This window comes from Sinocyclocheilus grahami, unplaced genomic scaffold (genome assembly GCF_001515645.1).
Source record: "Sinocyclocheilus grahami isolate Dianchi unplaced genomic scaffold, SAMN03320097.WGS_v1.1 scaffold105.1, whole genome shotgun sequence".
NCBI classification, from domain to species: Eukaryota; Metazoa; Chordata; class Actinopteri; order Cypriniformes; family Cyprinidae; genus Sinocyclocheilus; species Sinocyclocheilus grahami.
Genome location: NW_015505284.1, coordinates 1,522,327 through 1,537,902, shown reverse-complemented (window position 1 = coordinate 1,537,902; position 15,576 = coordinate 1,522,327). Strand labels below are relative to the sequence as shown.

General features: G+C 37.0%; 1 protein-coding gene across 1 annotated transcript in view; it reads right to left on the bottom strand.

The window, feature by feature from the left end:
* Nucleotides 1–8,558, bottom strand: part of LOC107588537 (homeodomain-interacting protein kinase 3-like) — a 51,864-nt gene extending 43,306 nt beyond the window's left edge. The window contains exon 1 of the mRNA XM_016276674.1: nt 7,297–8,558. Coding sequence (XP_016132160.1) covers nt 7,297–8,558 — 1,262 coding nt within the window. The remainder of the gene's footprint in view (nt 1–7,296) is intronic.
* Between the last annotated feature and the right edge of the window lie 7,018 nt (nt 8,559–15,576).

Sequence of the window (15,576 nt, the reverse complement as noted above, 5' to 3'; positions counted from 1 at the left end):
GTTTACTTCATAAACAGTAAGTAATAAAATAAATAAATTCAATTCAGAGTTTGAAAGTATCTTCCTCACAAGATCAACAACATTATAAATTGTAAAACACAAATACGCTGGGTGACGAAACATTTAGGTTGGATGATTGTAGTTTAAAAATATATGTCTACAAAAATACACTAACTCCCCAAACAAATGCAGTGAGCAGCACTGTCATCAGAAATCACCCTTAACAGATGAAAGGATAGTACGACAAATATTTTGCTTTCCTCAGCGGACATTAAAACTAATGTTTTATTGTGAATATGAGATTGATTGCTGAAGAATGAATGCTGTATCAGACGCAGGTAATCACACTCGCTCAGACCATATCTTTCACATAATACTCTACATAATACACAGCTTTTAATACAGCAATACAATAAGCTTTTAATGAAGCAATTCAACGTTCCTTCATTACTAAACATCTAAAGTGATGTTTTCGAATTAGTAACAGAGGCTTGGGCTCGGCTGTTAAACTGTCAACTTGAGAAAGAGGGTTTTTAGACACACCGTTGTCGTTTCTTATGTATTTACACACTTGTGATGTTGAACTGCTGTATAAATGCAATATCACATGAGTAGCCGTAATCGGCATGCTGTGATTACCTACAGCACTCTGCCTCATGCCTACGGCCGAATCACAGCCGTGTCGATATACAGCCATATCTCATGGCTACTCGTATGATATTGCTCATTTGTGCATCTGTTTTCACAGAAACTGCAGTTTTCCACCAAAATAATGACGAAATGAAGACGAAATTATTATAGTATTATAGTATTATAAACGAAATATACATGTTTCATTTACATTTATTTTACAGTGCAGTTGGATTTCAACAGTAACATTACTGTTTTCGGTATGATAATAACAATAACAACATTAATGTAATATGGATAGAGACACTAACACAATTAAGGAGAGGCTTTGAATCCACTTTAAAATTATGGTACAAGCAAATTATGGCCAATGTAAAGACTTTTTACTTTTTTTCAATCCGGTCCCTGAAATGGGTTTGGATGTCTTAATTTTGCTTTCAAATCTTTCTTTCTTCCAGAAGGCAAGTACCCGACCCCCCTAGAGGGACCATGGTTCACCGCCCATAGTCTTGCAATCCACCAATTATTATTTTCTTCATATCTATCCCTCACTTTCAAACACAGCAGCCCCATGGTCCAGTGATTCTTATAGGCCATTTGTGTTATTGAAGTATTAATAACAGCTGTACAAGCTTGTGCTAACAGAGTTATATATATATATATATATATATATATTATATAGTTGCTTAAACAGAAACAATGCTACATTTTGCCTCTGTCCTTGGTGAGAGCTGATCTTTGATAACATCTCAAACAGGCCTTGACAACAAGACCAAGAATCCTTGATATACTACACTGTGATTGGTAAGTCTGGAATGTTTTTTTTTTCTGCCTTTTTTTTTTTAAAGTTACTCACATGCACAAAGTTCAAATGCACAAGATTGGTTATACTTGATCAGACATTTAGAGAAATTTAAAAACCTGTTCAAAGCCATAGAGAAAGGGGAGCAGATGGTGTCAGGAGAAATAAGACCCTTCATATAAAATATAAATGAAATGACAGTGAACGAAGAATATAAAGACAATATACTTGTTCCTCTTACAGGACAGAATTTGATTGCCCTTGTTTGCGATGTTGCCAACGTTAGCAGTTAAATGATTGATGAGGCAAAGTTTCCAACTCAAACAGAGCAGGGTCAGAAAGATACCAAGTCCATGTTCATTCATGTTGTTCACCACTTAACATTAAAGGAATGATACGTCATGTCTAAATGATAATATTAGCCACTTTTTTTTTTTTTTATTCTTATTATCATAAGCATTTAAACTGCAGACAAATTAATTTGATTGCTTGCTATTTTCATAAAATTCCTGTCTATCTATATTCCCACTTCTAAAAGTAACAAAACAGCTGACGCTGGAAGACAGTGACCTTGACTGAGTGCTAAAGTGATCTGTAGTATTTTGCACTGCCTTATTTCACTTTGACTGCCAGCACACTTCACCATCTTTAGAAGTCAAACTGAGTTGGCCGTCCTCCCATCAGCTAATTTTAGGCAGCGGTCTCCAGTGCTCAGCCCCCGCTGTGAGTTTGAGAGAACTCTCCCTAGAGCAGCAAAAACGGGGGTGAGCATGGATCACTTTCATGTGACATGGGCAGGTTTGGGCTTAGAGGTTGTGTATTTTATATTTTATAAAAAATGTGTATTTTACAGTACAATTCTGTTAACTTTACAGTTTTTAGAAGTAAAAAAGAACAAATCAACGTATAATTTACAGTCAAAAACTGTAAACTGGTATTCCCACAGTTCACTGCATTACACTCCACATTTGATAGAATTTTGTTTAAATAATCATGTTTCTTGATAGTTTTTGTTATCATTTTGTACATTAGGGTTTTATGTTGCATATATGTTGCAGTTGTTTAATGAATGTTTATTGCATCATTGAAGTGTTGTGTGTTACCATGATAGTGTTTTGTGTTTGCTTGAATGGATCTGTGCACCTTGTAAATTAGTATATACTTCGGCTTGTGGAAAAGCTGCTTGTAATGAACTTTGATTCTTCATGAGGTATTCTCCTTTCCCACCTGCATTATTATGATGGTTGTAGGCCTGGGTGATAAAATGGTATCGATATTTATCGACATACACCCTCTTCGATAACGATAGAAAAAATGTTCGATATAGCGCACGATATAGGCACGTGCTATGAGTGACGCAGACCACACACACACAAACACGAACACATGCTGAATTGAGTGCTGTGCCTGCCTGTGATGAGGAGATTGTGAATTTAAAAAAAAGAATATTAGTTGAATTTAAAATAAACATTTGCATTTGAATGCAAAAATAGTACAATCAAATGTTAGGTGTGCATCTGGGAGCGTCATTAGTGCAGCGCGAGATGCGGTGATGATGTAAGTGATGTTGTTGCATTTTAATGTTTTATAAGTCTAGCCCATAAGACGAGCAGTTTCTGCGTTATTAAAAATATAGTAGCTCAATGCGAAGAAGATCTTGATTAGGTTAAAACCGAAACCAAGCCATTCACACAGAACGCATATTCAGCGCATTTTTAGACAGACAAATATGACTGCTGCTCTCACGTCTCACACAAGAGATGTATAGAAATCCATGCAAAGTTAAAACAGTTTAAACTTTTAGAAAACGCGTTACAAATTTGTGGAGGTTTATTCCGTTTCACTCCATCTCATATGTTTTTAAAGGCAATCTGTGTGATGGGCGATTTGGCTATTTGTAATATCACTTCGTTATACCTGGAGCTGATCTGTGCTGGTCGCTGAGGAAATACTTCAACTTCGCGCTGTCGATCGCCGGATCAGCTTTCACCGTGGATGAAGCGGAGTCCAGCACGGGGTCGTCACATGTGGTTGCCGCAGGTATCACAATATGGTAAGGGACGTAACATTTCCGTCACACGCTTGAGGAATTCAGCCAATCACAATGCACTGGATAGCTGGCCAATCAGAGCACACCTTGCTTTTTCAGACCGATGAGCTTTGTAAAAATCGACGTGTTTCAGAAAGGCGGGGCATAGAGGAGAAACAATAATGTACAGTATGTGGTAATGTGTTTTTTGAACCTTAAACCGCATAAACATTTCATTACACCAAATACACAAAATAATATTCTTTTTAGCAGCATCATATGACCCCTTTAAGCAATGCATAAATACATAATGCTGTTTTGTTCATAATTGTTTATACAATTTACAAAATTATGTTTGATTTATTTAATTTAGACATACTGCACGTTTTTCTTTTTATAGACAATTATTTCCTTTGCGTTGGCAATTTAATGCGCTGCATTATTTTGCTCATTGCGCCCTCCTGTGGCTTCGGGAGACAATCCAAAAGTTTCCTTCAGACCTACTTAATCTGCATATAAAACATTAGAAATTAGATATTCGTTTAATTTTTATTTTGTGTTTGACTGTAAAACAAAAAAAATATTTGTTGTTTGTCTCAATAAATTGGATTAATTAAAAAATACAGTGGTTACATTAAAAAAAAATTTTCCTATTGCTCTTTGTTTTAAAAAAAGGTTATAAAAAAAAAAGTCAATAATTATCGATACCGAATGATATGAAACACTATATCGTTGATGCATTTGTTTAGCTATATCGCCCAGCCCTAGATGGTTGTCATTATATGTTAAAGATATTCGTGACATGTGGCCATACTTGGCAAACTTTAAAGGCACAGAACAGATTTTAGTAGTAGTGAACATTGCTGAATTTACTGGTTTACATTCATATTTTCTTGATTGTAAATTACAGTTTTATACTGTAAAAGTTTCAGTTTGTTCAGTAAATGAATTGTATGTGTTTATAGTTTTTATGTTTTTTACAAAAATTCTGGGAACTATAGCTACCAAAATTACTTTTGGTAGTTTTGGTACCCCCCACCCAACTAGTGTACTCTGAAATCTGAGATGGACATGATTTCTAGTAGCATGGGCATGTTTCACTTACTTAGAGACATGGCTGAAAATAAGATTCCAAAGATGACACAACCTACACCTAGATAGCAGAATACAGCACCTGTAGATGCTATAACAGTTCAAAAACATTTCCATTAGTCATGCTACTATTAAATCATGTTTACAATTGGGTCATTCTGCGTCAAATCAACCAAATTTCAGAAACCTCCCCAAATCATTTTTTTTTGCTACCATAACTGTAGTGCTTATAAAATTAATTCATACTTACAAGCATTAAGAACACTAACTTTAAAATTTGCATATAACAGCTATTCAGAATATTATACTACATTGCACATTTCAGTAGCATGCACTGTGCAGAGTATATAAATTGTTTGTATACATGGAGTATCTGGATGACCTACTATATTTGTCGAAATGTGCAATTCAACTAGAACTCAGGGCATGAAATGTGTCCCACAATGCCTGACCCTTTTCAGTGTGACGAATGAATCACTAGTTACGATATCTCCTTTTGGACTTAATCAAATTGCAACCATGTTTTATTTAGAGATGATATATGGACACTATTTGCTAAATGTACTCCTAGTAATCAATACTTTAAAACTCTATATGAACATGCCAGCATGTATTCTTTGCATGAAACAAAAGATAGTTGGAGTGAAGAAACAAACAGATGGATGGGGGTTTGTTACCAGACCTTAACAGGAGATCAAGGTTACCCACATTATTATAGCAGATTTGTTACCCATCACAGGCATGATTTCAAACAGAACTGTACAAAAGTAAATGTCAGTTATTTCTTTGTCTACATTTTTAATTTTGGCACTCTATCAAGGTGACATTCAAGGCATTTCCTTTGATGCATTCAGGAAATAAGATGGAGCATGATAATACTTCAACAAAAATAAACAAACTTAAGTTACCATTTCAACATCCAAACTGATAACAACACTATATTTACAAAAGTTTCCTGCATTCAAAATTTATTTCATTTTATATGCAACTGTTCTCTAAAAACTCACCCATTACCACTTGTTCTTAGCCTATTGTACAAAGTACTTTTTCAAAAAAATCACTTCCTTTCCCATGGCAATGTGACAAAAATGGTTTAGCCCCTGCCTGTTGCATTGTGGGGTCAAATACTTCTACAGGGTCAGTGTAGATTTTGAACACAAGGGAAATTGTTTTACATCAGCAGTGTTTCCTGACTGGTAATTCCACAAGGATTTTAGTTGTATAACATATACAGATAGATTTTAGAATGTTTTCAGTGATCAATTAGTGAGAAGGAATTATGTGCTTAAAGGAACATGCCACTATTTTTGGGCTCATTGTCCAACTCCCCTAGAGTTAAACAGCTGAGTTTTACCATTTTCGAATCCATTCAGCCGATCTCCGGGTCTGGTGGTAGCACTTTTAGCTGCAGCTTAGCAGAGATCATTGAATCTGATTAGACCGTTAGCATCACGTTCAAAAATTACCAAAGAGTTTTGATGTTTTTCCCATTTAAAACTTGACTCTTCTGTAGTTGCATCGTGAACTAAGAAAAAAGTTGCGATTTTCTAGGCCGATATGGCTAGGAACTATACTCTCATTCCGGCATAATGATATTACGCAGCACCTGAAAATTGTCCCCAACTAGGTAATATCGAAACTCTTTGGTAATTTTTGAGCGAGAAGCTAACGGTCTAATCAGATTCAATGATCTGTGCTAAGCTGCAGCTAAAAGTGCTACCGCCAGACCCGGAGATCGGCTGAATGGATTCGAAAACAGTAAAACTCAACTGTTTAACTCTAGGGGACTTGAAAAATTAGTCTATTTTCAAAAGTAGTGTCATGTTCCTTTAAGAGTATTTTTTGCACAAAATACTGATCAACAACCAAACAAAACAACTCTGCTGAACTCAAGAGTGCACCCATTTAACCTCAGCATTCATAGCAAACAAAACATAAGCAAGTACAATTAATAATCAATATTTACAGCTTTCTATATGAAGCATACAGCCTTTTTTAGAGCCAAAAAAAGACAAACGTTTCACTTAAAAATGCAATATTTTAGCATAGGGTGAAGTCATTATGCACATCAACAATGATGTGGGACAAATATAATGTAATTGAATGGAAAACTATATGAGTGGCATGGCAGGTTTTTGTCGGATGCATGAACATATCACTTTGCTTTATCACTTCACTAGATTTAAATATGCAACTTCACTGGCTAACAAATGCATTAAAGTGACCAGTTGGACATAAACTAATGCAAATAGATGATAACGATCGTGACATTAAATATTTGGGTCAGATTTGCATGTGTTTTGGTCACACTTTAATCGCTTGAGGTACTAATAATGTTTGCGTCCTCTCAGCCTTGTCGGCAAACATACTGCTGTTATTCACTAATGCAGCATCTAGTCAACAAATTCATTACTTCATAATGATATGAAAACATGTAGTGTACTGTATACGTACGGTTTCGTTGTCTCCGTTTTAAAGCCGCATTTGCAGTATCCTGCTCTGTGCGGCGCGCAGCCTCACATGTTAAAACAAACAGCACGAGGCACCAGAGATTCTCCTCTAGAGGGCGCTCTCATACATTAAAATAATAGCAGACCCTCAGCAGCTCCAGCAATGGACGCAACCCGGAAAAACTAGCAAGTGACTATCGGTGCCGATTAATCGGCAAAACCGATCAATCGGTCAACCTCTAATCAAAACCAATTTAAAGTGACAATCAACTCAGTCTTTAGTTTGTACATACCTGTAGTACCGCGACTGGAGGTACGTCGAGCAGACGGCTTTGGAGACGTGACTGGCTGAGCCAAAGTCTATGACTTTCACACGGTAGGGTTGCCGTACAGGGTCCACCAGCATGATGTTCTCAGGCTTCAGGTCTGCGTGGATCAGTCCCATGCCCTTTAGCTTTTTTAGCGCCATGGCTACCTGCTGAAGAATGGGACGGATCACCTTCAGAGGTAGCGGGCTGAATTTGTTCTGCTTGAGGAAGTCATACAGGTTTTGCTCCAGCATCTCAAACACGAGGCAGGTGTGGCTGCGGTGCTGGAAACACTCGAAAGCTCGCACCAGATTATGCTCATCTGCATTCTCGCTGCTGAGGCGTGCCAGGATGCCTACTTCAATCTGGCCCTGTCGTGCATATGATGGATGATTCTTCAGGATCTTCACTGCCACAATCTCATTGGTGCCTCGTTTCCAGCATTTCACCACTTGGCCGAAAGTACCACGGCCGAGGAAGTCTAAGACCTCGTAGGTGTTCTTCAAAGAGCAAAGCAACTCATGCTGCACCAACTGGTAATCTCCATCCCCGTTTCCGGAATTTCCACCTTGCTTTGCAGGTCCTACACCGACTGCCGCTGGGACCGCAACTGGTGGGTTTCCCAAATTTGATTGCAACATTGCAGGTAACATTGACCGGTCCTCTACAATCTGCATGGCGCTCCCCAAGTTCTCCAGCTCCCCGCTCTTACGTTTCAGCCCACATCTGTGGGAGCTGTCTTGCAAGTTAAAAACTCCACAGTCTTCCCGGTCACCCTCGTCCTCTCCTCCACCACCTCCGTCACCTTCACCCTGTCCTCCACCTCCTCCTCCTTGACTGTCGCTTCCCTCTCCCCTACCCCTTCCAACTGCCCCTGTAGCTCCACTGCTGCAACCCTTTCCTTTTTCCTGGTGCTCCGGCTCCTTATCCTGAGAGGCGACACCCCCTTTTTGCTGCTGTGCCGCTGTGGTGGTATGCTGACGTCGCACACCGCGTACAGCAGCCGTTTGCAATGGTAACTCCTGCCCGCGATGTCTGCCGATTACAGAATCTTGTGTCTTAAACGAAGCGGTGATTTTTGACGGGTAAGCAACGCCAAGGGTTCTACCATTCAAGTAAGTCTGTGGGTAGGCCCTCTCATGGTAAACACAGTTACTGGGCTCAACTTTGAGTTTCTTCACACTACAAAAGGCACTTGTCTGAGTTTGAAAAACATGTAGTGGATAGACCAAGACTTGTGAGGCCATACCTGTGAACACAAGAAAACCAGATACAGATCATGTTACACTTTCAACCAATAAAATGACAATTTGTAAGATTTTAACATTTTCAAAGAAACACGGACATCATAACTGATCAGTCAGTACCTTTCAAATTCCTGAAAATGTGAAATCCCTGGTCTCTATTCAATATTAACTTACAAAATGACTAATGTCTATAGAGGCGTTTTCCTAAGTTTGTGTAACATCACAGGTGTCCACTAACTAAGTGTAAACAACTTGTCCTACTGCGTGCACTGGCTTGCATCATAAGGCTGACATCATACTTGACCTTTGACCCTATGCTACAGCAGCAAACAGCAGGCTGCCTTGAGCAGCCAATGACAGGCCAAGATAATGACACTGCAGCAGAAGGTTGCGTTCCTCCCTCCAACCCTCCTTCCATAAATGCTGTAAAGGGAAACAACTAACTGCTCACAGGTTCAAATGACCTTTTCATATCGGTTTCCATTAATCAGGGTCTCTAGGCAACGGTTATTTCAAAATGAGCATTACTGTGTGGGGGGAAAAAGAGACAACAAAGGCACAGTATCATCTGTGCTTGCATAGATTCTCTATTTTCAATAAATATCCAATTGAGGAAATACATGGACTTGCATGAAGTAAAGCAAACCTGTTTTTGAGTCACAAGTTGTGGTACTAATGTAATTCAATTATTTACACTTTACTCTAGGGTCAAACCCACTAGGGCTGCACGATAAATCAAAATGAAATTGCAATTAGACAGAAGCTGCGATTGTCATGCGTATCTTTCAGTGAAGCACGGTTCTGTGATTAGTAGTAAATCCCCATCCGAAGGCCAGAGGGCGCTCTCGCGCTGAAACTCCAAACACACCCCACAGAAGAACCCAGGAAATCCATTTAGCGGTTGCTGAATAAACAGAAGATTTAACTGTTTTCATTGATTCAGCGTGACTAAACACTCGACTACGGCAATATATAGTTTATCTGAGTTCTTATTATTATAATTTTCATTATATAATGCAATGCTAATCAACATAGCCTTTATCACTGTTTAGAATACTATGAAATATTATGTGCCTTATTCTGTGTAAGAAGCCACATCATCTCACAGAAGGATTTATTTCAAACACTCGGCTGTACATAATGAAGTGAGTTTGGAGTAAAAACATGTTATTAAATGTGGTATTTTCACGTGCTTTCAGATGGAGCAGCATTTACTACACAGAGCCGTAGTTCACGGAGAAGCTACGCAAACAGCTGTCATTATCGCGAACAATTTCTTCGATTTCATAATCGTGCGATTATATCGTCTGCAATTTTTTCCGCATAGCTTGTCAGAGAACTACGGCTCTGTGTATTAAATGCTGCTCTATCTGAAAGCAGGTGATGGGAGATTTACTACTGATTACAGAACCAGTTTTACTGACAAGATGTGCATGACAATCGCATTCGATTAATCGTGCAGCTCTAAAACCCACCTTTGATTTGTACACCAGAAAAAAAATGTTAAGGAAAAGGAACAAGATAAGAGTGTGCTTTCTGCAACAGGCCAACACATGACCACAATTTTGAAAAGATGCTGCCAATTTCACATTCATTTGGCTGACATCCTGTGCAAACGTTGTGGCTTGTCCAGCTCTAATTAAGGGCTGAAGCAAACTTAAACATCTCAAGCGCAACTTTTCTACAGAGTGCAAACAGCCAAATGAGGTATAGGGAGTGAAGTGAGAATATATAGGGTGAGGGTATAATATGAGAAATCACAACATAAGAAAAGACAGGTCAGTCCAAGCAGAGAAACTAAAATTAATAAATATTAACCCCAACAAATATTGCTGTTGACAAGAATCATATTACAGATGATCACTGTATGTTCTTGGTTATCTAATTTACCCATTTAAAAAAAAATACAAAAATAATAATCAAACATCTTAACACTGAACATTTGCCCTTTACTACCATATGAGCACAAACTTTTCAACATTAATTCACAACTAACTCTATTACAATTTCAGGCTATTTGTTATTTGACAATCATCATATTCATATCTGTGTTTCACCTTTACTATACAAAAGTACTAGAAATTGATTCAGGCTGTTTTTATGCACTGTAAAACTACTAACCTAATCAAGTGGCTGGTTAAGATTTGCTCAAATAATAAAATTAGGATATAAAGCTATTTTTAAGGAAGAAAAATGCATTGCATCTCCAAAAAGTGGCAAAGACACCTGAGAGCCAGCAGTTTGTTTGTTTTTTAAATGTCGTGATTTTGAACGGATGTAAACAATGGCAGGAAGCTTAAAAGTATAGACGTGATACCAGCTCAATTTAATTATACTAAATCGCAGAAACGTAGTACTTTAGTCTGCTATTCCTCGCTCTGTGAAGTAACGTTAACGTGAGGGAGCAAACTAGTTGACGTTAGCTAGTTAATTAACCATGTTATCTGCCTCGGTAGCAAGCCAAATAGTATTTATTTCAACACTGAAACAAATGGCGGGTGGGTCTCTGTCTTGATCGGGGGTGAAAGAGGGAGAAATTAAGATGACACAGATATATAGATTATGAACGACCTGGAAGTATTTATTTAGCGATCAGCCCTAAAACGTCATCTGTACGGAACATCGTGTATGGAACATGGTTAGTCTACATTACCCGAAAAATTCCCATACGGCAGACTTCATCTTTTTCGACGGTGGAAAAAGTTCCAGGGATTCACCTCCTTCGGCCATCCCACACACAGCTGACTCTCACTGACTACTCGCACCAAACAGAGGAGGGGTCATGTGACTCGTTACGCTCTTCGCTGCACACAACCGAGGGAGTCTTGCACTTTCCGTCTTTGATGACACATAAAAAAAAGTCCCCTGTTTTTTCAAGGAAAACATATTTACAAAAGTCCACAATCCAATTAAAAAAAATTATTTGGAAAAATAAGTCAAACAACATATTTCAGTTTTTCTTTTTTAATAAATCTTCAAAAATGTCAACAATTCTGTGTTTTTCTGTCAATATAAGGTGCTGTGTGTACATTAATGAGGAAATTTTTTTTACTGAAATGATTTTAGCAAATGGCTGCAATATAAATGAGTGAAAAATTTAAGGGGGTCTGAATACTTTCCGTACCCACTGTATATATATATTAAACTATTTAAGTCTCAATGTTGACATTTTTGGTAAAGAGAATAATGCATTAAAATCAACATTATAATTCTGATGTCAGTTCATTTAATAATCACCAATAAAACTAAATTACATTTCAATACTCAACATATCCTAGTATGTAGACTTCATTCCCCGTTAAATCACTGTACTCTAATCTCACTTTCTAGTGTCTAGTGTGTTCACTGAAATGGCACAATTTTCCAAGATGCCTGGCTTTGTACACCCTTACCACAGTAAAACCTTGGACATTTGTTAGAAAACCCCATGAATCATCTGAAATTTCGAAATCAGAAAAAAAATATATGGTATTTCTGAGTTGGGTTGGAACAGCTTGACCAGTGCAATTTAATTCATTATTGAACAAAAGTTAATGATTTGGTCCTTTTTAATGAATCATCCAAAAAGAAGCAGTGAGTTCATGAGTTATTGGATTATGTGAACTTAAAATCAGTGCAACTCCATGTCCTAACTGAAAGTACTTCCAGTGACAAACAATTTGTCTCCACTATGCAACTAATCAATCAAAATCACAGCCAATCAAAAGAGTGTATGGGCAGTTTGTCTCTGTAAGTGCACTGCTTTCGTGCAATCTGTGACAAAAACAACTATGTCTACATAATCAATGATGTTGAATTTGTGTGAAATTCATCATAGTGTTTAAGTTCATCCCCAATCATGTCACGTTTCACACCAAACAAGAGCTAATACAGTTACATTGACACAGCACTTTATTGGATTTATTTAATATTGCACTCATAATTGTGATAAAACCTTGCCTTGTAGTTCGTGCCATATTTTATTTGTAAAGTAAGTATTTTTATTAGAAATGAAAATTCTTGGCCGAAGCTGATCAAAATGAAACACTGGGCCGAAGGCCGAAGACCGAATACCAAACATGGTTTTTCGCATTTTTCCCCCCATTTTGCTTTCACCATTGCCTAATTTAAATAGCCAAAATTTGCTTTTTACTGCTTTTCAAATAAAAAATCAATTACAAAACAACAATTTAAAAATATTTACTTAACACTGACTGAAATTTTTTTTAACATTCTAGTAGACATTATACCATCAAAGCAAAATTTAACCTAAAATTAATAAGTTAGTAAAATAGACTAATATTTTTTTGGCTATTTTTGAGACTTGAATCAGGCATGTATTTTTTACTGTACAAATAAAGGCAGCCTTGCTGAGCAGAAGAGGATTCTTTTAAAACATTAGAATATATTACAGATCCCAATTTGAACACTGAATGTTATAAAAAATGTATTAATAGAGCTGTTGTAGGGTAATTATTATTATTATTGTCTTACTTTTTTATTTTATTTTACAGAACAACAGTAAAATTACGATACTATTATTTATGAATGTTGATTGTTGATATACTGATGTTGAAAAAGTTGTTGCTTTTTCTCTGCTTTTATTTTGGCAGAAACCCGCAGGAAGATCTCAGTGCTTCTTTTTGTTGACAACAGCATGCAGCTTTAGAAATGATTCTCATTACGAATTTGGGAAGATGTTTGTAGCACGTATCACACTGTCACATGCCTTTAAAAAAAATAACAAAAATGTTACTGAGCAACTGACGAGTAACACAGTTTCAGCACAGATTTTCCTCGAGCTTTCGACTTTGAACCTTGGCGCCGCCAGCTCGTGCAGCGCTGTCAGAATACATGCAATTCGTGCGTGCATTAGAAAATATAACATTCTGCAGTTTATTTACTAATCGTTTGAGGTGATTTCAATCATCATACAGTAGCCTAACCACCAGCATCAGCCACCTCTTCATCTCATCGGAGACATGATGCAGCACTAAACAGTCTCTCGCTGTCGGCGCTTCGTGCTTGTAATGATTTCTGCGTCTTTCTCTGATAGTTTAAATACTTTCACACTGCCGACATGTTTGCTGCATTAGTGCGTGCCTCTATTTGATCGCGTTAGTCATTGTTCGGTACATATTATTCGGCCTTTTCGCTTATTCGGCCGAACACCGAAAGAGATTTTTTTTGCTATTTTCAGCCGAATAATTTCGGTCGCCGAACATTCGGTGCATCCCTAATTTTTATGAGAAAAAGTTTGAATGAAACCTTAAAAGATTAATGGCAACCATTAAATTACCTAAATTACCTAAACACTAAAAAATAAATAATTGACCAACCAGAAAATAATCAACAATATTCAGGTTTTCTAACCTGAAAAAAATAGATTAATCGATTATGAAAATAATTGTTAGCTACAGCACTAATGCTAACATTACACTAGTGCTGAGACGATTCCTCGAATACCTCGAGTAACTCGAATACAAAAAATCATCGAGGCAAATCCATTTACTGTAACTACACACGGAACACCGTGTTTCCCCATGGACCATTATTACTGACGCACACCCCGATACCCGCCATGAGACTTACGTTTTAGACACTATATTGCCTGTTTTTGCTTTATTTTGCCAACAAAAAAATTCCAAACGCAGCCACAGCGCTGTATTGCGTCTCTGTGCAACATGACGGTGTTTCGTTCCTGAATGAATCAACCGTTTAAATGATTCGGTTCAATCGCAATGACTCGCTTCTTAACAGTGACTTGCTGCCACCTGCTGGCGGTTTTAATTCCTTTAAATTCATTAAGTATCTTTTCGTTTTACCAATAATTTTAAATATCAGTATTCAATGTTTTATGTTTAAAATAACAAAATAGTATTTATGGATTTGTAACTGCAGGTTAAATGCATTCATTCATGCATGCATTTTGAATGCAATTTGGCAATTAAATACATTAAATGGGTTTCGTTTTCACGGTTATTAATGTATGCAATTTCAATTTTCATTTCAAAATTGTAATTTTTCTAAAAAGAAAACTAATTAGTTGTTTATTTTAAGAGATCTATCTTATTATCTCTTGTATATTTAATATTGCTCTTTAATAAAGAAAAATGACTTCTTATCCGATTACTCGGTTAATCGATGGAATAATCTGTAGAATACTCGATTACTAAAATAATCGATAGCTACAGCCCTACATTACACGTTATCAAACATTATTTTTAAAGTGATTAAAAATATATACAGTATTCAGAGACAATCTTTGTCATGGAATAAACTGTTATTCATTGTGGTTTCCATGCATTTTAGCTATTAAAGTAATGCACATTGATACATGTTCACTGATCAAACTAAAATTTAATTTTTTTTAACATTATACAACACAATAATCAGTACCTGAGATTATTAGAGGCACTGGACACATGGTTTGTATGTTCTTAAATAGAAACCATTGGCTAGTTAGGACAAAGACTCCGATTAGCATTAATCTTGTGTCGCGCTCAAGTCTAGTTAGCACACTGTGTAACCAATCACTAGTTCTTGATTTGAAAATAACACTTTCACACAACTTTCACCCGTACAGTACTTTAAAAAGCTTGTTTCAAGCTCTTGCTAAACAATAAAGTAAATGGTTACAATTTAACATTTAGTGTAACATTTAACTCGCTTAAAGAATACAGACTTTTCTATCAAGAGCTGAGGGTTCGCTGAGGAACATCCTGCTTATGGAACCAGAGAGGTACCAGAGGAGGGTCAATGGCCTGAAAAGCACAAGAGTCTTTGAAAAGACTGTGGATCATGTTCACGAGACAGCTGCAGTGTGGCACGTGAGCGTGTTTACGTCACATAAATGAGGCTGCACCTAAAAGCGACTGACAATTAAGACAAATGTGATTAATTTGTTAACCAAGACAGATATAACCCACACTGGCTGAATATTTACAACAGTATAGAAGTGAGTGATATAATGATGCTGTCAAAGCAGGAATATAAATATACTTGATCATAATTTTAGGTCACAATTACAGTTTAACAC